This window comes from Bos indicus, chromosome 15 (genome assembly GCF_029378745.1).
Source record: "Bos indicus isolate NIAB-ARS_2022 breed Sahiwal x Tharparkar chromosome 15, NIAB-ARS_B.indTharparkar_mat_pri_1.0, whole genome shotgun sequence".
Lineage (NCBI taxonomy): Eukaryota > Metazoa > Chordata > Mammalia > Artiodactyla > Bovidae > Bos > Bos indicus.
The window spans coordinates 67,301,681-67,324,493 of NC_091774.1; the positions used below are offsets into that span (position 1 = coordinate 67,301,681).

A 22,813-nucleotide genomic window follows, 5' to 3' on the forward strand; every position below is an offset into this window, starting at 1 on the left:
ACTCCTCCCATTTGCCTGCAAACTATGTACCTGATCTTAGTTGCTTGAAACCCTTCCATGGGATCCGTGAGTTCAAAACTATTTTAGTAATAATGATGATGATGATAATTTTACTATATTATTTGCCTTTTCCACTCTCCTATCACTCAAGTATGTACACAGTGGAGTTTTCCAGAGTCTATATGAATTGGAGCTCTATTGCATCAGATCAAATGCAGAAGCAGATACGAGAATCCAGCTATTTACTCTGAAGCCAGACATTAGAGAGATCTGCAGATTTGAAAAACAGTGCCACTCAGCTCACCATATATATTTTGCTTTTGGAAAGCAGTTTTCATAAATGTATTTTAATTTTGTTAACATGAAATATCTTTTTTTAATGGTTTTTAAGTGAATCAATAAATAGCTATTTAAATTTTCCTCAGTTTTATCTTTTAATATATTAAATATTGGACTTCCCAGCTGGCTCAGTGGGTAAGGAATCTGCCTGCAATGCAGGAGATTCAGGAGACAGGGGTTCAATTCCTGGGTCAGGAAGATCCCCTGGGGGAGGGCATGGCAACCCACTTCAGTATTCTTGCCTGGAGAATCCCATGGACAGAGGAGCCTGGTGGGCTACAGTCCATAGGGTGGCAAAGAATCAGACATGACTGAAGCGACTGAGCACGCACGCATATTAAATATCAATAGACACAACTCACAAAAAACAAAAATTTTGAGGATCATCAATAAGTTTTAAGAGTATAAAGTGATTCCGAGTCCAAAAAGTCTGAAAGCTATTTAAGGCTGTCTGAAAGCTATTCAAGGCTTTATAGGTATTTACTTTTTCTATTATAGGAAAGAAATCATTGAAGGGATGTGACCAAAGATACAGTGTCCTTGTTTATACTTGTACTAGTCAGGGTTATCCAGAGAAACATAACCAATCGGAGAGATTATATACATAAACGGAGATTTATTATAGGAATCGGCCCAAATGACAACAGAAGCAAGCCAGGAGGCTGGAGACCCAGGAGAGCCAGTGGTGTAATTCGGCCCAAGTCTGAAGGCCCAAGAGCCAGGAGCACTGATGTCCAGGGTCAGCAGAAGAAGGGTGTCCAGGAAAACTGGCCCTTCTTCTGCCTTTTGGTCCATTCACACCCTCAGTGGATCGGAAGAGCCCACCACATTGGAGAGGACTATCTTCTTTACTCAGGGTTCCTGTTCAGATGCAAATCTCTTCCAGAAGACCTTCACAGACACACTCAGAGATAATGTTTTACTCATTGGCTAGGCATCCCTTAGCCCAGTCAGGATGACACATAAAATTAACCACCACACTTGCTCATTTATGGAGGTAAATCTATGCCTAGGAATCTAAAATATGACGCAAATGAACCTACAGAACAGAAACAGATTTGGGGTTACCAAGGGGGAGGGAGGGGGTGGGGGTGGGTGGGAGTCTGGGATTAGCAGATGCAAACTAGTATATTGGGCTGGCCAAAAGGTTTGTTCAGGTTTTTCCATAGTATCTTATAGGAAAGCCCGAATGAACTCTTTGGCCAACCCAACACACAGGCTGGATAAACAACAAGGTCCTATTGTATAGCACAGGGAGCTGTATTCAATATCCTGTGATAAACCATAGGAAAAGAATATAATAGGCTACCTGGAGCGGGTAGCCTATCCCTTCTCCAGGAGATCCTCCCCATCCAGAAATCAAACTGGGGTCTCCTGCATTGCAGGTGGATTCTTTACCAGCTGAGCTCCCAGGGAAACCTGTAAGTCAACCATACTTCAATAAAATAAAATTTAAAAAAATCTACCTCTATTGGGACAGACACAACCTTTTCTTTACCCTTGAACTTCTTCAGAATTTCCCAACGTCGTCTAACACAAATCACTTATTTCTACTTGTTTTTCTTCCTTTGGATAGGCTTCAGAGTGGCAGATCTGGTTTCATCTAGCCATGGGAGCTTCCCAGAATGGAACGGCTGCCCTGAGAGGCAGTGAGCATCTTGTCCCTGAAAGGGTCCAAGCAGAAGCCACTTCTGGAGTGGGTGCTGGAAAGGATTCGGGCATGAGGCAGAGTTGGGTGAGTGACTTCTGAGGTCCCTTGACATTCTGGAGCATTAGTTGATGAGAGGGTCTTCCCTTACCTAGTCCAGACTCACAGGGCTAAAGTCATAGCGAATGGTACACATATCTTACAAGGAAAAAAGAAAGGAGAGAGAGAAGATAGAAGAAGAAAACGGAAGCAGAGGAGGAGAAGAGGAAGAAGAAGAGAAGAGGAAGAGGAAAAGGAAGGAGGAGGAGAAGAAAGAAAAACAAGAAAGGAGGAGAAAAAGGATATTCCATCAGATCAAAGCAGTGCAGCAATCACTAGAGTTTCTGGTCTTGCATGCAAGGATCCAGGCACCAGCTGGAGTTGAGAAGAGGGCTTTGGAGTGACTGACGCAAAGGAGAACCGGGTAAGCAGGGTAGGGTGGGAATGAGAATTGCATGTTCTCATTCTTATGACTCTGACTCACTGAGATGGACTTTTTTTTAGGTCACTGATCCCTCCCTTCCCTTTATAAGGCCCCTTTCCTCCACCTTTAGCACCAAAGCACTGACGTGCTTTCCCCACTTGTCTTTTGGAAGTCCATCTTGTGATGGAACGCTAAGGTGCTTGGCTGATAATAGTTGAACACATTACCCTTGGAAAAAAAACAAGGGGAGACAGAATCTTCAACCCCAGGAACAAGTCTCCCAAGCAGGAAATCTTAGACTCTGGGCAAGCAAAAGAGATATTTTCAGGATAAGGACATTTTTTTCTAGAACTTCTCAAACCATACCTGCTGTTTTTAAGGGGTCATCAGAGATGGGTCCCTTTCTCTCTCCATCTGTGTTTCTTTCTTCATTTATATTCTTCCTCTATTCTTCCATAACAGCTTTTCCTAAGCCTGTATTATATCCCAGGGGACTTCCCAGATGGCTCAGTGGTAAAGAATCCATCTGTCAATGCAGGAGACGCAAGTTCAATCCCTGGGTCGGGAAGATTCCCCTGGAGGAGGAAATGGCAACCCACTCCAGTATTCTTGCCTGGAGAATCCCATGGACAGAGGAGCCTGGTGAATTACATGGGGTCGCAAAGACTCAGAAGAGGACTGAGCGACTGAGCATGCACGATTGTATCCCAGGCATTGCCTAGGTTTGGTGATTCGAAGATAAATCACACGGCATCACTGATTTCCTGATCTGTGAGCAGAGACAGGTGAACTGATCTCTGTAAGGCGCTCACACAAATGCTGCAGGGGAGGGTGTGCAAGGCCGGGTGCCCAGGGTGGATACAAAGGAGGGTGTGCAAAGTGCTGGGCAGGCCACCTGGGGCGGAGAAAAGGGCTAATCCTGACCTGGCGCCTGGAGGGGGAAGTGGTATTTTATAAGGGAGAACAGGGCGCTCCAGGCCCAGAGAGGTTGTGATGTGCCCAACTTCACAGTGCTGTACTGGGGACCAGCGCTGAAATCTAGTTTGTCTCCATTGCCTGGCCCCTTGATTTGAATGCAGTCCCACCTTTCCAAGATTGCAAGCAGCTCAGTGTGACTTGGCGCACTGCAAGGTGAGTGAAAAGAAAGAGTAGCTGGAGATGAGGCTGGGATCCAGCCAGCTTATAGTATTCCTCTAGTCACACTGGCAGACAGAATAAGGAGGTGACCAGGGACCAGGAAAAAGTAAAACCCAGTGTTTCAAGGATGTTCAGTTATACTCATGTTACAAGATATTCAGTGTGTATTCACGGAGTCCCTGCCCTGTGCCCAGGCAGAGGGCGCTCCCACCGTGTCTCCAAGCTCACTTCCATCCAGCAAGGCTGGGGGTAGACTTACTGTGCTAAGCGGCATCCACTGTTAATAGTGCAGGGTCACTCCTATAGATGCTATGGTTGCTGCTTCTCATGCTTCCTTTGAAGACCTTTTGCCCCTTCTCCTAACAAATAACTGCCTTTCCTTCCTCTGACTCCCTCTGTTAGAGGCACAGAAGGGCGCTGAACTGACCCACGACAGGGGCAGGTTTCCTGCAAAGTCAGGAGGAGGGGCCCCAGCTCCTAGACCAGTGGAGTAAGCTACCAGGTTCAACAAGAGACTTGGTTTCTTCACTTCCCAGCCTTTACCTGGCTGATGCTGGCTGAGTGCTTACTGTTCCAGAAACAGCCAGGGCCCAGGCAGAATGGCTCACCCTCCCACAAGAATGCAAAGAAACAATTGGCTATTAATTTCCAGTAGGATGAGCAGAAACCCTTTCAGCCAGGAAATCTAAATTGAACAGCAGTTAAGTCATTCAAGCTCCCTGACCCCTGTTTAATTTCCAGGACTGCAGATGGCTCTGAGTAGGAACTTGGAGATCATTTTAGCCACTGGTCTTGGGAGGGTATTTCACCTTTAAATGAGGTGCCTGCCTGTTCCCATTGGGCTTCATCCTGTAGGGGTTAAGCCTAAGGACTAGGGAGCAGACTGCCTGGGTTTGAGTTCCAGCTCTGCCATTTGCTGTGTGACTTTGAGCAACTAAGCTCTCTGTGCCTTGGTTTTCTCATCTATGAAATGGAAATAATGGAGAAGGCAATGGCACCCCACTCCAGTACTCTTGCCTGGAGAGTCCCATGGACAGAGGAGCCTGGTGGGCTGCAGTCCTTGGGGTCGCTAAAAGTCCGACACGACTGAGCGACTTCACTTTCACTTTTCACTTTCATGCATTGGAGAAGGAAATGGCAACCCACTCCAGTGTTCTTGCCTGGAGAATCCCAGGGACGGGGGAGCCTGGTGGGCTGCCGTCTATGGGGTTGCACAGAGTCGGACACGACTGAAGCAACTTAGCAGCAGAACACTGTTTTGATAACTCAGTTGGTAAAGAATCCGCCTGCAATGCAGGAGACCCCACTTTGATTCCTGGGTTGGAAAGATCCGCTGGAGAAGGGATAGGCTCCCCACTCCAGTATTCTTGGGCTTCCCTTATGGCTCAGCTGGTAAAGAATCAGCCTGCAATGCTGGAGACCTGGGTTCAATCCCTGAGTTGGGAAGATCCTCTGGAGAAGGGAAAGGCTACCCACTCCAGTATTCTGACCTGGAGAATTCCATGAACTGTATGGTCTGTGGGGTCCCAAAGAGTTGGACATGACTGAGCAACTTTCACTTTCATACTGTTTTGCTGTATTTTGAAGATTAAATGAGTTGGTACTGGTGATGTGCTTAGACCTATGTAAACATCTTTAAGGGTTAGATTAATAAAGCAGATAAAATTATCCAGCTGTGTGTGGTACCTGCCTCTTTTCCTTCTCTTGGGATATCTGTAATTGGCCAGATGGAATACATGTAGCTAAGAGGTTAAAAACAGGGATTTGGGCAGTCAAACTGCCTCAGTTCTGGCTTCCCAGGTAGCACAGTGGTAAAGAACCCGCCTACCAATGCAGAAGACACAGGAAATGAAGGTTCAGTTCCTGGGTCACAGAAGATCCCCTGGAAGCAGGAAATGGCTACTCATTCCAGTATCCTTGCCTGGAAATTTTCGTGGACAGAGAAGCCTGTTGGGCCTCAGTTCATGAGGTCTCAAAGAGTCAGACATGACTGAGCACTCACACTAGAACTAGAATAGCTGCCTCCATTCAAATCCTGACTCCACCACTTAGTTAGAGGTTGTCATCTAATCTCTCTGCTCCTCAGTTTCTGCATCTATAAAATGGGTTTGTAATTGTACCGACTTCTAGGATGGTCATGGGGAGTGAGCTGACTCATGTTCTCAGTGCAGTAAGTGACATGTACTAAGTGCTCACCAAATTTTAGCTGTCAGTATCAGGCAGCGCCCTCCCCGCCCCCACTATAAGTGCTGTGTCAAAACAGCAATTGTGATTGCACAAGTAATAATAACGCCAAAGCTAACATACAGAGCACATGTGGCCAGAACCTCAGGCCAGCTCCTTGAAGCTGGTTGTGTGCTAGCTAACCAAAATCTTGGCAGTCGGCGAGTCATGGGAGAGCTCAGCTATTTGGCATTTAAGTCCTGGCTCTCCTGCTCACCAGAGGTGTGCTGTTGGGCAAGTGAGCATCTCTAAACCTCAATTTGTTTCCTTCCTCCCACTCTTCCTTCCTTTAATAAATATTTTTAAGTGTCTATTCAGTCGAGGCACAGTGCTATGTTCTGGGTACTTCCCAGATGGACAGGCCCATGATGCATCACAAGAAGGCTGTGCAATTAAGCAGGCCACCCACTGTCTGCTGGGAGCCTAGCCTTCACGTGGTACCCATGTGCTCTCAGCAAATATCGCTGCTTATGCTAACTCACTATCAAATGCCTTGATCACATCTGCATCTGCTCTCATCAGCCTTTCTCCTGAAGGAGGTGATTGGTTCTTATTCTTTTCTCCAGCCCAGATGAGATGCATAGGTCAGAAGGAGTGATTGTGCAGGTTATTCATTTTGTTTCTGTAGTCACAGCGAAGCAGGCAGACGTTTCCCCTGTAAATTTAGGATACTATCATATATTCGTCATCCAAGAAATTAAAAAGCTGAAAGCAGAGTCTGCCAGGAAGCCTCTACTACTACCTCCCTGTGATCTTATTTAGTCCTGGGCTGTCTTCAAAGCAAAATTTGACTGACATGCAATTCTTCAGTCTAGGACAGCATTGTACCAATTGTGCTCTATGGAAAATTATATCCTTAAGCTGTTAATAGTATTCCATGAAAAGAAATGAAATTATTGAATGTTTCTTTCCTGCAGTCCACCCCCAAGTTCTTAACATACAGATGCATGTTGCAATATTGTATGCTATATTTCCAAAGATTGTTTGAGTGAGGAACCTTTCTCCAGCAACACTAGCAACATCTTGTGGCTTACTCTTCCTCAGAGAAGAGTTTGAGAAATGTCCTAAGTTAGACTTCACTGATGAAAGTCATGCAGAAACACCCAAACTCTGGTAATATGAGTACCATACTTAGAAGAGGTGGAACAGACATTGAGTGATGTCAAATCAGAACTGCCCCAGTTAACGCCAGAGAGTGAACAGAGAATTCTCTGTGCACCGTGGCCATCCACACTCTGGCTTGGCTTACCATGACCGAGTTGCTAGGGATAGCTGTCCAAGTGGACAGGGTATCCGGCTCCTGTTTACTTTCTCCTACTGCAGAATTCTCCTTATTTCCCACGTCCAGCAGAAAACCTCCCTACAGTTGGTGGTTTGGATGAGAATATTTATCTTCCCCAAACAGCTCTGCAACTTCCCCTCCCTAAATTGGGAGGTCGAGATGACTCAGGGTAGGGAAGAACTTACAGTGAGAAAGAAAACACTGTTATTTGTGGTTATTTCTACTTCTGACAAGTTGCGTGACCTTGGGAAAGGAATCAACCATTCATTTAAGCCTGAATTTCTTCATCTGTACAATGGGGATAATAATAGCACCCATGTCACAGAGTTTGTTGTCTGAGGAGTGAGGTACTGCTTGCAAAGCACCTAACACAGTGCCAGCACATCGTGTGTCTGCAATTAATATTCATGTCACTTGTAACTGTTGCTAGTGCAGATTCCACGTGTGTGTAAGAGACAGAGAGAGAGAGAGAGAGAAAGCAAAAGAATGAAGAGAGGGAAGTGGGAGGCATATGATGCAATGTTTAAGGTATAATGGGAATTCCATCTTGCAGAGGAAGATTTAGATTAAAATGGCAAATGAATAAATTTCCTACTAATTATCTCTTTCACTTAAAGAGACAATTTATCAATGTGATACTAGGCAGAGTCCTGGAAACCAAGATTACTGGTTGAAGTGAAGTGAAGTGAGAGTTGTTCAGTCAAGTCTAACTCTTTGTGACCCCACGGATTGTAGTCTGCCAGGCTCCTCTGTCCATGGAATTCTCCAGGCCAGAATACTGGAGTAGGTAGCCCTTCCCTTCTCCAGGGGGTCTTCCCAACCCAGGGATCAAACCCAGGTCTCCCACATTGCAGGCTGATTTTTACCAGCTGAGCCACGAGGGAAGCCCAAGAATACTAGAGTGGGTAGCCTATTCCTTCTCCAGTGGATCTTCCCAACCCAGGAATCACTGGTTATACATTAATTAATGCCCTAGTTTATATATCAGGGGCCTCCCAGGTGGCTCAGATGGTAAAGAATCTGCCTGTAATGCAGGTGACCCAGCTTCAATCCCTGGGTTGGGAAGATCCCCTGGAGAAGGGCATGGCAACTCACTCCAGTTTCCTTGCCTGGAGAATACCCATGGACAGAGGTGCCTGGTGGGCTACAGTCCACGGGGTTGCAGAGTCAGGCATGACTGAGTGACTGACTCTTTCACTCATACATCAGGCTCTGGAGAATTTAGTTAGCATGAGTCGGTCCTCAGAAGATTACTTTGCATGGGATACACCTTGTGGCTGCATCATGGCACCCAGGACGCTGAATTCAAGGTTAGAGGCTTGTGAGATGGGTACTGATTCTGAGGAAAGAGGAATAGATTGCCTTGAGGAATTTTTTTCATCAGGCCTCTTGACTATAGCCTGGACAAACTCTCTTGGTCAGAAGTCTTTTGCTGGACAAGACCATCTCTCTTACCTTGCCTTTGAAAAAAATAATTTTATGTATTTATTTTTGGCTGGACTGGATCTTTGTTGCTGCGCAGGCTTTTCTCTAGTTTTGGCGTGCAGGGGCTACTCTCTCATTGTGGTGGACGGGTTCTCATTGCGATGGCTTCTCTTGTTGCAGAGCATGAACTCTAGGGTGCTTGAGCTTCAGTAATTGGGGCCCGTGGGCTCAGTAGTTGCTATTCCCAGGCTCTGGAGCACAGGCTCAGTGGGGGCTGAGTTGCTCCTCAGCATGTGGGATCTTCCCGATCAGGGACTCAACCCTCGTCTCCTGCACTGCTGCTGCTGCTGCTTCTGCTGCTGCTGCTGCTAAGTCGAGTCAGTCGTGTCCGACTCTGTGCGACCCCATAGACGGCAGCCCACCAGGCTCCCCCGTCCCTGGGATTCTCCAAGCAAGAACACGGGAGTGGGTTGCCATTTCCTTCTCCAATGCATGAAAGTGAAAAGTGAAAGTGAAGTCGCTCAGTCGTGTCCGACTCTTAGTGACCCCATGAACTGTAGCCTACCAGGCTCCTCCATCCATGGGATTCTCCAGGCAAGAGTACTGGAGTGGGGTGCCATTGCCTTCTCCAGTCTCCTACACTGGCAGGTGGATTCTTTACCACTGAGCCACGAGGGAAGCCCTCCCTGAGCCTTTTTCTTTATCTTCTTTAACACTCCTCTTCCTATCCCCTTCCTCTCCCCCTCCCTACCCCAACAGAAATTAGCATAAACTCATTGCTGCTTTTCCCATTTGTCTTTGGAATGCAGACTACTATCTTTTGTTGTTACATTTATGTGATTCTGCTCCTTATTTTTATCTATGTTTGAAGTGGGAGCATGTGAAAGTCGTTTTAGGATTACCATTTTATTGCCATATTCTTGGACCACTTGAAAAGTCTCCTTTATACTCAACAGTACTTTTTTAACACGAGAGTATATTTGCATTGCAGTAATACAGCAATCATGAGAAACGCTGGACTGGAAGAAGTGCAAGCTGGGATCAAGATTGCTGGGAGAAATATCAATAACCTCAGATATGCAGATGACACCACCCTTATGGCAGAAAGTGAAGAGGAACTCAAAAGCCTCTTGATGAAAGTGAAAGTGGAGAGTGAAAAAGTTGGCTTAAAGCTCAACACTCAGAAAACGAAGATCATGGCATCCAGTCCCATCACTCCATGGGAAATAGATGGGGAAACAGTGTCAGACTTTATTTTTTTGGGCTCCAAAATCAGTGCAGATGGTGACTGGCAGCCATGAAATTAAAAGACACTTACTCCTTGGAAGAAAAGTTATGACCAACCTAGATAGCATATTCAAAAGCAGAGACATTACTTTGCCAACAAAGGTCCGTCTAGTCAAGGCTATGGTTTTTCCTGTGGTCATGTATGGATGTGAGAGTTGGACTGTGAAGAAAGCTGAGCGCTGAAGAATTGATGCTTTTGAAGTGTGGTGTTGGAGAAGACTCTTGAGGGTCCCTTGGACTGCACGGAGATCCAACCAGTCCATTCTGAAGGAGATCAGCCCTGGGATTTCTTTGGAGGGAATGATGCTGAAGCTGAAACTCCAGTACTTTGGCCACCTCATGCGAAGAGTTGACTCATTGGAAAAGACTCTGATGTTGGGAGGGATTGGGGGCAGGAGGAGAAGGGGACGACAGAGGATGAGATGGCTGGATGGCATCACTGACTTGATGGACGTGAGTCTGGGTGAACTCCGGGAGTTGGTGATGGACAGGGAGGCCTGGCGTGCTGCGATTCATGGGGTCATGAAGAGTCGGACACGACTGAGCGACTGAAGTGAACTGAATACAGCAATCATGAGTATAAAGAAAGGTCGAAACACATGTGAACCAAATTGGAAATCAAGCACAATACTAGGCTTTACAGTGAAGGCACTGGGATTATTTATCTAGGGAAACAAATGTTATGGACAATAAACACACATCAGTCCCTTGTTCTTATATAGCACCTCATTACTTTTCTCTTGCTAGTAAAAAATGCCCTACATTGTGCTAAGCACTATGCCAAATATTTCACATATCTCTCATAAGCTTCATTTAGACTTTCTAACATCCCTGGAAACCAGGTTGTATCTGCAACTGAGATGCATGGATTAAGGAACTGCCCTGAAATAACATGCGTGTGCGTGCTCAGTCATGGCCAGTGCTTTGCAGCTCTATGAACTGTAGCCAGCCAGGCTCCTCTGTCCATGGGATTTCCCAGGCAAGAGTACTGGAGCGAGATGCCATTTCCTACTCCAGGGGTTCTTTCTGACCCAGGGATCAAACTTGAGTCCCTTGCATCTCTTGAATTGGCAGGCAGATTCTTTACCACTGGACCACGTGGGAAGCTCTCCCTGAAATAATACTCTTAATGCTAGTCTAGATCAAAGTTTAAGCTTCTTCCCCACAAGGGAACATTGCTCGACTGTAAGATGTGGATTATACTAGAAGGGAGGACTGTTTTGGTCAAGATAACTATGTTACAGAAGACAGCCTTACCCATACCCTGCTCTTAAAATAAAAGAGGCCACTCACAGACTTAAGGCCAAGTCAGGCCTTGCAGGATCTGGGGCCAGAAAGAGTTCTCTCTCCATCCTTTTCTCTCCCTCCCTCTCCCCCTTGCCCTCTATGTTTGTGTGTGTGTCTATTTGTGCACATGTACACATGTGTGACTTTTCTGTTGGGAGAGCCTCACCATCAGAGAATTCATTCATTCATTCATTCAACAAGTATTTGAGTTCCTATGACATGGCAATCATGGATAACCTGGACAAGTAGTTCCGGCAGAATAGAGAACAGGAAAGCCTGATTGGAGAGGGTCAAAGAATGAAAAAGAAGAAATATTAGCAACAATGAATATGGAAAACTCTTTCAAGGTGTTTTGCTGTACATAAACTGGAAGGGTGCGGGAGGGGAGCATCCTACCAGCTCCACTAGGAAATGGGGAATGTGAGGGATGGGATCAATTGCACAATGGAGGGTTTAGCCTCAGAATCCACATTGGCAGTTCATCTCCAGCAATAGGACCGAGGCAGAATATGGCTGCTGATTACAGCTAGGGGATAGGTACAGCAGTAGTGATAAATGTGTCAGGCTGCTATAACAAATACCACAGACTTGGGGGCTTAAACAACAGACATCCATTGACTCACAGATGTGGGGGCCAGGAAGTCCAAGATCAAGGAACCAGCAGGTTTGATTCTTGGTGAGGGCTTTTTGATCTCATCTAACTTTAAGTAATTCCTAAAAGCCCTACTTCCAAATACCATCACATCAGGGATGAAGGGTTCAACATATGAATCTGGGGGGATACAAGCATTCAGTCCATAGCATTGTCGAAATTGTTGTTAGATGTTCCTGTATTATCAGGCAAAGAAGGAAGTAAGGTTCTCAGATGAGAATGAGGATGTGGAGGAAAACTTTGGCGTGTAGGAGACAATAGAAGTATGAAAAGACTAGACATATTTGGTGTGGATGCTGAGTAGCCTGTATTTCTCCACTTATGTTCATATTGATGTAGGCACTGAGTAGAGGAGAATTTGATGAAACAACCTTAATGTAGCAAAGCAAAGAAATGAGAAAGGTGCAAGGGAGTCTAGGATGTGTGGGGATAAGTTAACATGATAACAGAATCTAAGCTGAATGAGAAGGGAAGTGAGGACATGAGGGGTTACGTGCCATTTTCATTTGGGAACTTTTTGGCCAACCCAATACATCCCAGCGAGCTGAAGAATTATGCGAGGCAGGAAACTAGAGGGAGAGAAGTGGAAAGTTAGAGAGCGGGTCAGGGTGGCAATAGGAAATGACAAGGTCAAGGCTGACCATCAGAGTGGGTGGCTCTGGTAGAATGAAGGAAAAGGTCATTGGAACTGGGGTTGAGGAACTGAGCTTCCAGGACACTGGAAGAAGTCTTTCTGTGGATATTGAAATCACCAACATAATTCTTCAATGGATATTGAGTGGACGTTGAAACCATCAGAGGCAGAGTGACCTTGAACAAGGACTCAAATCTTCAAGGAAAGAGGAGGCTAACTGGGAGACTGCAATGACCACAACAAGGAGGGAGAGTGGGTAGAGTGGTCTGATGGTTTGATGGGATGTTTAGGGAGGGACTGTGGTTTGGAAGTGGCACAAGGAACAAGGAGAACAACTGCTCTCCCTTGAAGTCCAGTGACACAAGGACGGTGGGGGAGAACCACCTCCATTCAGGATTTCAGAGGAGGGACGGCCCTCAGGGCAGAACCGGTGTTCATTTAGAACAGTGACTCTCAAAGTGTAGTTAAGGAACCCCAGGGAGCCTCTAAAACCCTGTCAGAGATCCATAAGCCAAAAAGTATTTTCATCCTAGTGTTAGGGGAAGCACACTGATTGAAACCACCCACCCTGGCCAGGCACCATAGTAACCTTTTGCATGAGCTGTTTTATGACAGGAGATCCTGATAAGGAATATGGAACTAATAAGCCACCACCAACCGGAAGAGTTCGGGAAAGGTCGAAAGGAGACATCGCGTGTCCGTCCACTTCCCAGAATCCCTCTCGCTAGCATCCATCTTGGCTGAGCAATGCGTGCGCCACCAGGAAAGACTCTGAATTAAAATGATTGGCCAAAGACCACCCGGAAACTAATCCCATTACCATAAAACCCGAGACTGAGAGCCATGCCGCAGAGCAGTTCTCCTGGGTTCCCTTACCCTACTGCTCTCCACCCGGGTGCCCTTTCCCAATAAAATCTCTTGCTTTGTCAGCAGATGTGTCTCCTCGGACAATTCATTTCCGGGTGTTAGACAAGAGCCCAGTTTCGGGCCCTGGAAGGGGTCCCCCTTCCTGCAACAGTAGCACTAAGATACTATTTGCCTCTTTGCTCTCATTCTCTCACAAATCTACGGTGGAATTTTCCAGAGGCTACATGATGTGTAATAACACGACAGATTGAATGCAGAAGTGCAGAAGAATCCAGCTGTCTTCCATTAAGCTGGAAGTTAGAGAGATTTGCAGAAATGTAAAACAATGCCATTCTTCCCGGGAATGAAAAAATGTATGTGTATAGCTATTTTTCATAAAATATGTGATGGTTTTATTACAGTTATTTTTAAATAAATGTTGTATTTCAAATCCAGTATTTATAGATCTAACAAATACAAAAAAGGGTTTTTTTTGGGGGGGGGGCATCCCAAATATTTTTTAAGAGTGCCCTGAAACCAAAATGTTTTGAAAACTACACAATTAGGGCATAAATTGTGAACATAATGAAATGTTCAGAGAAACTGAAGACAAAGCGTATTTTTGCTGATGATGAACTGTGGGTTCTAGACCATACAACAGAAGGTTTGGGGGAATGGGGAAGGCCTGGGAGCAGGTGAGAAATAGGAATAGAAAAAAGTGTGATGATGACAATCTGGAGGATTAACAGTGATCTTGAGTCCTGGCTCCTCATGTTGAAGGCAGAGAGTGGTGTGAGTGTTACCAGGAAGTCAGGAGCACACGGAGCCAGACCTTGCTGTGGGAGGTATGAAGCTGACTTAGCATCACAACACAGTTTGAATTTTTAGAGGGCAATCTGTTAGGTACTCCTCACCTACCTACCCCAGGCGGCCCTAGGGGTGGAGATCACCAGTTATAGGATGATTGGCTACCCAACCCTGCAGAATCTGAAGTGTGTGATGGTTCTTGGACAAGGATGTATGGTCTGCACACGCATTATCAAATGCCTGTGATAATGATGGAGGAAAAAAAATTGCAGGGGTGGGGAACAACTTTGAATATTTCTTTGGAATACTGAATTGTTTCAAATTCACTTCTGTCTGAAGGTGTGGAGACGGATTGAGTGAGTGCTGATCCTACTTTATGACATAAAACTTGGGGTATGTGGTTTATCATGCATGTCTTCCTTTACCTCTGGAGGCAAAAGACTTCTGAGAAGTGCATCAGGCAACAATGTCAGCATCTTTGGAGGTGGTCATGGTGAGTGGGTTGATGTATGTCTCACATTCTTAACTCTGCAGAGAAAATTCAGACATGGGTCTGCACCAATGGTTGGTTGGTAGAGGATCTAGCCCAAACAATTTTTTAAAATTTATTTATTTATTTATTTTTGGCTGCACTGGGTCTTCATTGCTCTCTCTCGTTGTGAGCGGGGCTACTCTCCAGTAGCAGTGCATGGGCTTCTCATTGAGGTGGCTTCTCTTGTTGCAGAGCACAGGCTCTAGGGTGTGCGACCTACAGCAGTAGCATCACAGGGGCTCGGTAGTTGTGGCACATGGACTGAGTTGCCCCTTGGCAAGTGGAATCTTCCCGAACCAGGGGCCGAACCCATGTCCCCTGCATTGGCAGGCAGATTCTTAATCATGACAACCAGGGAAGTCCTGGCCCAAACAATCTTAAGTTCAAGTTCAAGTTTAGTCTTAAGTTCAAGTCTGCCCTACTGCACAAGTCCCAAAAGACATCATTCACACTGTGGTCTAAGTGACTGATGCTTTTTCCAGTTATGTAATATAGAAGCTCTGATGTGATACGCTTCTCTGTGCATGTCCATATCTTACTTCCACATTGCTTCCTCTATCATCTTTTTGTCATAGTCTCAACATGTCAATTTATTGCATTTAAAATGTGTTTAAATGGTGCCATGTTTGAAGGATGTGTTCAACGAGAGCATTTATTTCCCTATTCCCTCCCACCAAAATGTGTGCAGGGACATAAATCAATTTCCCTCTCTATTGGATAATTCTCATCAGCCTTTAAAACATGCCTTGCTATTTATCACCCATTTAAAAATTAACTGTCAGACAATCAAACCAACAGACTGTCTTTTGACTCTGTATCTTCCAGGTACAGACCCATTTCTCTGCTCCCCTTTATAACAACTAACAACTCTTTGAAAGAGTTGTTAGTATTCCCCGTCTCCACTTTCTTTCTCTTTCCAGCTCACTTTGATGGAATTTCCTTCCATTCCACTCCCCTGAAAGAACCCTTATCAAGATCAGCATCAACCTACATCTTGCCAAAGAAACATTAACTCTATTTTCATTTTAACTCACTTTTTGACAGTGTTGAACATACTTGATCAATCCTTCCTTCTTTGTACATCTTCTTGAAGTTTTTGTATCACACTTTCTAGGATTTCCCTGTCTCATTAGAAACGCATTTCTTTCTATTCTTCTGGTTTCTCCTCTTTTACTAGACTGCTCTATTCTTCCCAATTTCTCTTCTCCATCCATACTCTCCAAGGCCTCACACCTGGCCCTTGGTTTCCAGTGCCATCTATATACACTGAGAGGTCTCATATTTCTCTCTCTAACCCTCAATGCCATCTCATATATTCCAGTGTCCGTTTGACATCTCTGCTTGGCTCTCACTTTAGGCATTTCAAACATAACATGGCTAAAGCAGAACTACTAATTCTCCTTCTAACCTCACCCTCCATCCCATCCTTCCTATCCCAGTAGTTGGTATCACTCTCCATCCCATTGCTCTAACAAAGAGTGGAAGATATCCCATGATGCTTGTCATTTCTTCATACATCCATCAGAAAATCCCATCATCTCTAATGTTTTACAAATACTATTGCTTCAAACCTAATCCAAGCTTCATTACCTCTTCTTTGGTTTACTGCACTCACCTCCTTAAAAGAACTGCCAGCCCCTCACTTCTGCTACTTTCCTGGTTTATCCACCATGTATTAGCCAGAGGGATCTTTCTAACACAGAAATCAGATCACATCACATCCTACCTTCTAAAACCTTCCAGTAACTTTCCACTGTGACCCAACTCATACCATGACTTATCAGGTCCCATATGATCTGACCTTGATCTTTTTTCCTGGACCTGTTTGCTGGGCTTCAACCATCCTGCCCTTCTTTTCAGTCCCTCTAATTTGTCAGACTTCTTCTTGACTCAAGGCATCTACACTGGCCACTTCTCCTTTTGGAACATTCTTCTGTTCCTATGTCTGCCTCTTGTTATCATCTTTTCAGCCTGTTTTTTTTTTTCCTTGGCCACACCATATGACATGTGGGATCTGAGTTCCCTGACCAGGGATCAAAACTACTCCCCCAGTAGAGGAAGCATGGATTCTTAACCACTGGAGCATCAGAGAAGTCCCCCTCTTGTTGTCATTTAAATCTCAACTCCAAGGCTACCTTCTCTGAGAGACCATGCCTGATAACCATAGATAAAGCATTTCTCTTCTTCCCTCCAAATCACCCTAATGCCTCATTTGAGCCTCATCATAGCACAGATCAATACCTGAAATTACATGAAGTCGCCTCTATGTTTGTTCCCATGTTTATTGTTTTCTGTTCCTTGACAGTAGATGTTTCGTCTTTCTGGTTCACTGTAGCCTTCCCAGTATCTGACAACAATAAGTGACGGATCAATATTTGTCCACCAACTGATTAATCTGGAATTGTGGGAAGGAATAATTGAAATCAGGATTATCCAGGGAAAATTTGTGTAGGATTGCTAAATTTCTTTTCACTTTTAAGACTGGCTCATTCAAGTTATTCTCAAAATACCTTCAGAATTACATACCAGCCCCTTGAGAATCCCTGGTGGCTCAGACAGTAAAAGAATCTGCCTGTAATGCAAGAGACACGGATTCAATCCCTGGGTTGGGAAGATCCCCTGGAGGAAGAAATGGCAACTCACTCCAGTATTCTTGCTTGGAGAATTCCATGGACAGAGGAGACTGGTGGGCTACAGACCGTGGGGTCCCAAAGAGTCAGACATGACTCAGTGACTAACACTTTCACTTTCACCCTTTAGAATGAAGGGGAGGCACTTCCCAATACTAAAAGACAAAAATAATTGGAAAAAACACAACATAACAGAAACAGCCCATTGCTATCAAGAAAAGAATGAAAAGACAAAGACAATTTTTTGTGTCATCCAAAATTCTTTCAATACACAGAATTTAAGTTTCTCAGTATTACCGTGGAAGTTAAAAAGAGAATAGAAAGCGGGCAAGGTTTCTCATTTGTGTGCTAAGTCCTCCTGCTGTAACAAAGGTCACTGATTTTACACCCCGGTGTTAGATCAGATGCTGAGCTTATTTTTCAAATGATCCTGTTTTTATGGATGGTGCAGTGCTGTGGATGTATGTATATTGAGGGCTTACGCAAGTTCTATATCTAGACTGGTATTTATCATGAGTAACTACATTAACTCATTTTATGACCTGAGCACTAAGAACCTGAAAGACTGTGTTCTGATACTGCCTATGCCCGGGCACCTACCTGTGCTCCTCACAAGCTCTGTACCTGGCATTAGCAAAAGACTTTGGAATTTATGGGCCTCTAATTTTCTATCTACAAAGAGGAGAAAACTTATAGAAGGACATGATCTTTCTCTTCATTGGAAGACTTCTATAATATGATATGAAACCTTGAGGTGTCATGGAAGGAGGTCTGAATTAGAAATCAGACCTTAAACACCTAAATTCAACAGACATTTATTTTATTCCTATTGAATACCAGATCCTTAAGGTACTAACTGCTGTGATTCTGTAAATTGAAGCAATTTAATTATAATTTAGAGATGAAAGCACTTAATCAGAGCAAGAAGGAGTACAGTATAGAACAGGAGCCCTGAATTGGCATTGCCTGCCCTGTCTTTTCTTGCTTGTGTATAATTTTAGACGAGTCACCTAACCCTTCTTGAACTTGGTCTGATTAGGCTTTGGGGTAGATTAGAATGGGGTAGAATGAGTGATGGAGTTGGGAAGGGCAGGCATTGTCATGGGAACCGAGGAAAGTAGAAAGAACAGGCTTTCCGAAAGAGCAGAACTGGATGGTAGCTTTGATCCCAAGGCAACCCTAGTGAAGGCCTCAGCTGCTCCCCATCTTGATGCTCACTCACCTCCATATCTACCCCATCGCTTCCTCTCCCTCAGCAGCATTCAAACTCTGCAATTCCAAGCAAAGTTTTGTTTAGAAATGGGTTCTTTTGCTGGGAGAAAAATGGTTTGAACTCTAGCATAAATTCTGCTGACTCAGACCTCTGGCCCCTCTGACAATATGCCAGCATCCCTTTTCTAGCTGAATCCGGGTGCCAGAGAAGTGGGTGAAGCAGGCTGGGAATAAGAGAAGCAGAGAGTAGGGAGTGGCTGGGATTGTGCAAAGTGGAAAGTGCACGCCCTGTTTAACAGAAGAGACGGACCGTGGCACCAGCTAATTGGGGCTGTGCAGGCCTCCACCATGGACAATGCCAGGTTGTCCAGAGTTTTCAAGGCAAGCTGAAAATCCATATTTTTGCATAAAGTTTTCTGATTTTTACACGTTGGCAAGTGATTTAAAAAGTGTTGACACCACAAGGTTTAAACAGGTTCATCTAATATATATCTAGTTAGTCTACAGACAGCCAATCTGCAGTGACTAGACACTAGAGTTCAGATAATGTCATGACATTTCAGCTTTTGTTCTGGATACTGCTACTGCTAAGTCGCTTCAGTCGTGTCCGACTCTGTGCGACCCCATAGACGGCAGCCCACCAGGCTCCGCCATCCCTGGGATTCTCCAGGCAAGAACACTGGAGTGGGTTGCCATTTCCTTCTCCAGTGCTTGAAAGTGAAAAGTGAAAGTGAAGTTGCTCAGTTGTGTCCGATTCTTTGCGACCCCATGGACTGCAGCCCACCAGGCTCCTCTGTCCATGGGATTTTCCAGGCAAGAGTACTGGAGTGGGGTGCCATTGCCTTCTCCAGTTCTGGATACTAGCTACATGTATGTCTGTGTGTGTGTGTGTTTATATTCTTGATATGGAAACTGATTCACTCAGTATACTTTTTGAGGCCGGAGTTTCTCAGTGAAGTTTGTCACAGAGTTTGGCTACTTTTGGGTCAGGGCCCACTGAGGCTGCTTAAGGCCTACCCTTTCAGCAGGAAACTTGACTGGACCAGTTTCCACTTCAGAAGCTGTGGCCATGGTAAACTGTGTATCTGATATATCTAAGAAAGAATGAGAATTTTCTCCTCCATAAATGAATGTTTAAATAGAATAAACTGTATTAGTTTCTCCTAACAAAATTCCATTTCTTAATAAGAAAAGGCAATGTTCCATTGACATTTAGTTAGAATTTTGGTGAAAATTTGAGTGGTAACAAGTATAATATATTGGTATCAATGGGCCTTAGAGCAAAGCTCTCATTTGCACCAAAATGTTGGCTCCTTCTAATTTTTAGAAATTTCTGTTTACAAAATTAGCAATTTCTTAGAGTTGAAGACTCTAACCTTTTTAAACTTTCCTTCCAATCCTTGAATACTCTTTTATGGCATCCCCACCATGCTGGCATCACCTGTATTGTAAATATTTCTCTTTACCAGGGAGTGTGCTTCTTTTGGAGGGAGCCTCTTTTATTCTCAGATAGGCCCAGTAATTACGTTTTTTCTTACTGCACAGAGCCCAGCCCACCACAGGCAACCAGTACAGCATACATTTGCTAGATGAAATCTGTTCATGAATTCTAGTAGAAAATATGCCAGGCACTCGCCTAGGATTTTGGATAATATCAGTGAACAGAACAAATCCAGGTTCTTGAAGAGCTGATGTTCTGGTCTGGAAACAGGAGGTGATGGGAGAGAGAATTTGTTGTTGTTCAGTTGCTAAGTGTGCCCGGCTCTGCAACCCCATGGAGACTGCATGCAGCACACCAGGCTTCCATATACTTCACCGTCTCCCAGAATTTGCTCAAATTCATGTCTGTTGAGTTGGCGATGCCATCCAACCTTCTTATCCTCTAAATTTTTAAAAATATAAGTCACACAAAATGTTACATGGTAATAGATGGAAAAAGAAAAAGTAGAGTTGGATGAGGGGGATTGGGAGGGAAGAGTGTTACAATTTTAAATAGACTGAATAGGGAAGCCCTCACTGAACAAAGACTCCCTTTCCACTTCCCAGACCTGCAGAATAATAACAGTAATAATAATAGTGTCTGTTGAATCTCAGCAGAGATTCTAAGCACTTTCTCTGTACGAATTCGTTAAAGCCTCATAACAAGCCTGAGATAGCTACTACTTTTATCCTCATTTGCATAGGTGTAAACTGAAGTGTAGTGGTTAATAACTTGGCTAATATTCTGCAACTAGTCAGAAAGGGTGGTTGACTACCCTTGACCTCTGGTTCCAGGCTTTGGCTCTCAACTGCTCTACACAACTGCTTTTTTCTTTTTTTAATTTTTTACTGGAGTATAGTTGATTTACAATGTTGTGTTAGTTTCAAGTATACAGCAAAGTGAATCAGTTATACATAAACATATATCCACTTTTTTAGATTCTTTCCTCATATAGGCCATTATAGAGCATTAAGTAGAGTTCCTTGTGGTATACAGTAGGTCCTTATTAGTAATCTTTTTTTTTTTTTTTTGCTTCTCTATCCTACTGACTTTGATTGATAGTTCATTTAAAAAAATGTTTATATATTTTATTGTAGTTGACTTACAATGGTTCAGGTGTACAGCAAAATGATTCAGTAATACGTATACACATATATTAGTTTTCAGATTATTTTCCATTATAGGTTATTACAAGATATTGGCTATAGTTCCCTGTGCTATATAGTATATCTTTGTTGCTTGTTGTGTATCTATTTTTTTTTAAATTAGAAACCTAGCATTCTATTCATACTAAGTCAAACAGGTAGAATAAAAATTGTCATAAATTTTTTAGCTAGGCAAAAATTCATGTTTTCTAAAATACATATATTATACATACCATATATATGTATACAAAAGCTTTTCTACTGCACTTGATAAAGGCTTGAGAAAGAACATCTAATAAAACAGAAGAGATGGAGAAATTGGAAAACATAAACTAAATGAAATGGGAGCACTGAATATGAAATAGAAAAAGTCAATGTAACTTTGGCTGCATTTCCCAGGTCCCCTCATTGACCAGTGCCCTCTCAAGCGTTCTGATCCCAGGCACGTGCTTTGTCCAGTCTATTTCATTGTCTTTGATTCCTGGGATGGGATTTAAAGTCTCTTCATCATGCTGAGGTTTGCTGAGAACACTTTAGCTTTATCTGATATCTCTGGACAAGGGGAGCACCCCGAGCTTCATGAAACCCCCTTTGGGCACATTCTGACCAGCAACCTTTTCATAAGGTCACAGTGCTCAAAATAAACACGAATTGTTTTCTCAGTTTTGACATAAAAAGACATCTTTTTTTCAGCAAATGTCACTGTGGTTTCAAAGCCTAAGTGTGATGTGTGAACAAGCCCATTTGTAAAGTATTTCCTGCTCAGCCATAGGGTGAAATTATGCAAGCCAGTGAGTCCTGAGAACAGCTGCATCAAATTCTTAACACCTGCAAAAGAAAAACAGTTTTGAAAATAGTTTTTCATTGTTTTTAATTTGGGGATCGGTTGGCTTTCTGTTGTTTCAAACTCTGAAGGACCCTCCAATTCACTAAACCTTCAGCGGTAAAGAGAAGTGAGAAACTGAAAAAAAAAGTTTACCAAATCTAAAATAGAGACCTCACTGGAATTACATTGCCATTAATGCACTTAACTTCTGGAATGGCCTGAAGATTGTCCCTTCAAGCAATGACAGAAGTCCCAGGCTCCAGTCCTCCACTGAGACCTAGAATCACCCCCTTGGCATCCTGGTAGAGTTTCTTTCGTGGAGGTGGGGTGGGGGTGGGGGTGGGGTCTCCTCTTGTGTGAGGGAAGCTCAGCGCCAAGCTCCCATGACCTGTTGCATCCTCTCCAGCTTTTCAAGTGTTGAATTTCCTGAAATTGTTGCACTGGATCGAAGTGCAGGCGACCCCTTCCCCTTGCATCACCCCCCCACCCCCCACCCCGCCTCCCTAGCCGAGTGAGAGTTGCTGCTGGGGAGGAGCAGTGGGATGGGGTGAGGTGGGGAGGAGCAGTGGGATGGGGTGAGGTGGGGTGCCAGCTGCTGGAGAGAAACTAAAGCGATGAGCACAGGACAGGAAAAGTGGGAGGAGGAGGAGCGGGGGGCGGTGGGAGGAGGAGGGGGAGGTCGTAAGATGAGCGAGGAGGGAAACGTGTCACCAGCTTGGGTCCGGGAGCTCCGCCGCCACCGCGACTGTGGACTCGCGCCGGAGAGGACTTGAGGCTGGACAGGACCCCGCAGAGCCGGGAGAGGAGGGAGGAAAGGGAGCTGGGCACCGCGCGGTGGCGAGAGCCATCCAGGTCGCTCTTTGCTCGCGGGTGAGAAAACTTTTTCGGGAAGACCGGAAACTTTTCCCCAGGCGCGCAGAGTCTGGGGCGGAGGCGAGCTGCGGGGGTGCGTTGACTC

General features: G+C 44.5%; 1 protein-coding gene across 13 annotated transcripts in view; it reads left to right on the forward strand.

Annotated features, from left to right (window-relative positions):
- The window catches only part of PRR5L (proline rich 5 like), a 156,411-nt gene that overhangs the window by 54,394 nt on the left and 79,204 nt on the right, over positions 1 to 22,813 (forward strand). For 7 of the 13 annotated variants that reach the window (XM_070804052.1, XM_070804056.1, XM_070804055.1 and 4 more), the window contains one exon: positions 1,916 to 2,074. The exons of 1 other annotated variant lie outside the window; for it this stretch is intronic. In XM_070804052.1, the coding sequence (XP_070660153.1) occupies positions 1,949 to 2,074 (126 nt within the window). In that variant the 5' untranslated portion in view covers positions 1,916 to 1,948. Of the gene's footprint in view, positions 1 to 1,915; positions 2,451 to 22,010; positions 22,158 to 22,573; positions 22,802 to 22,813 lie in introns of those variants that run through there. 5 more of the 13 variants (XM_070804060.1, XM_070804063.1, XM_070804059.1 and 2 more) reach the window with 5 other exon arrangements.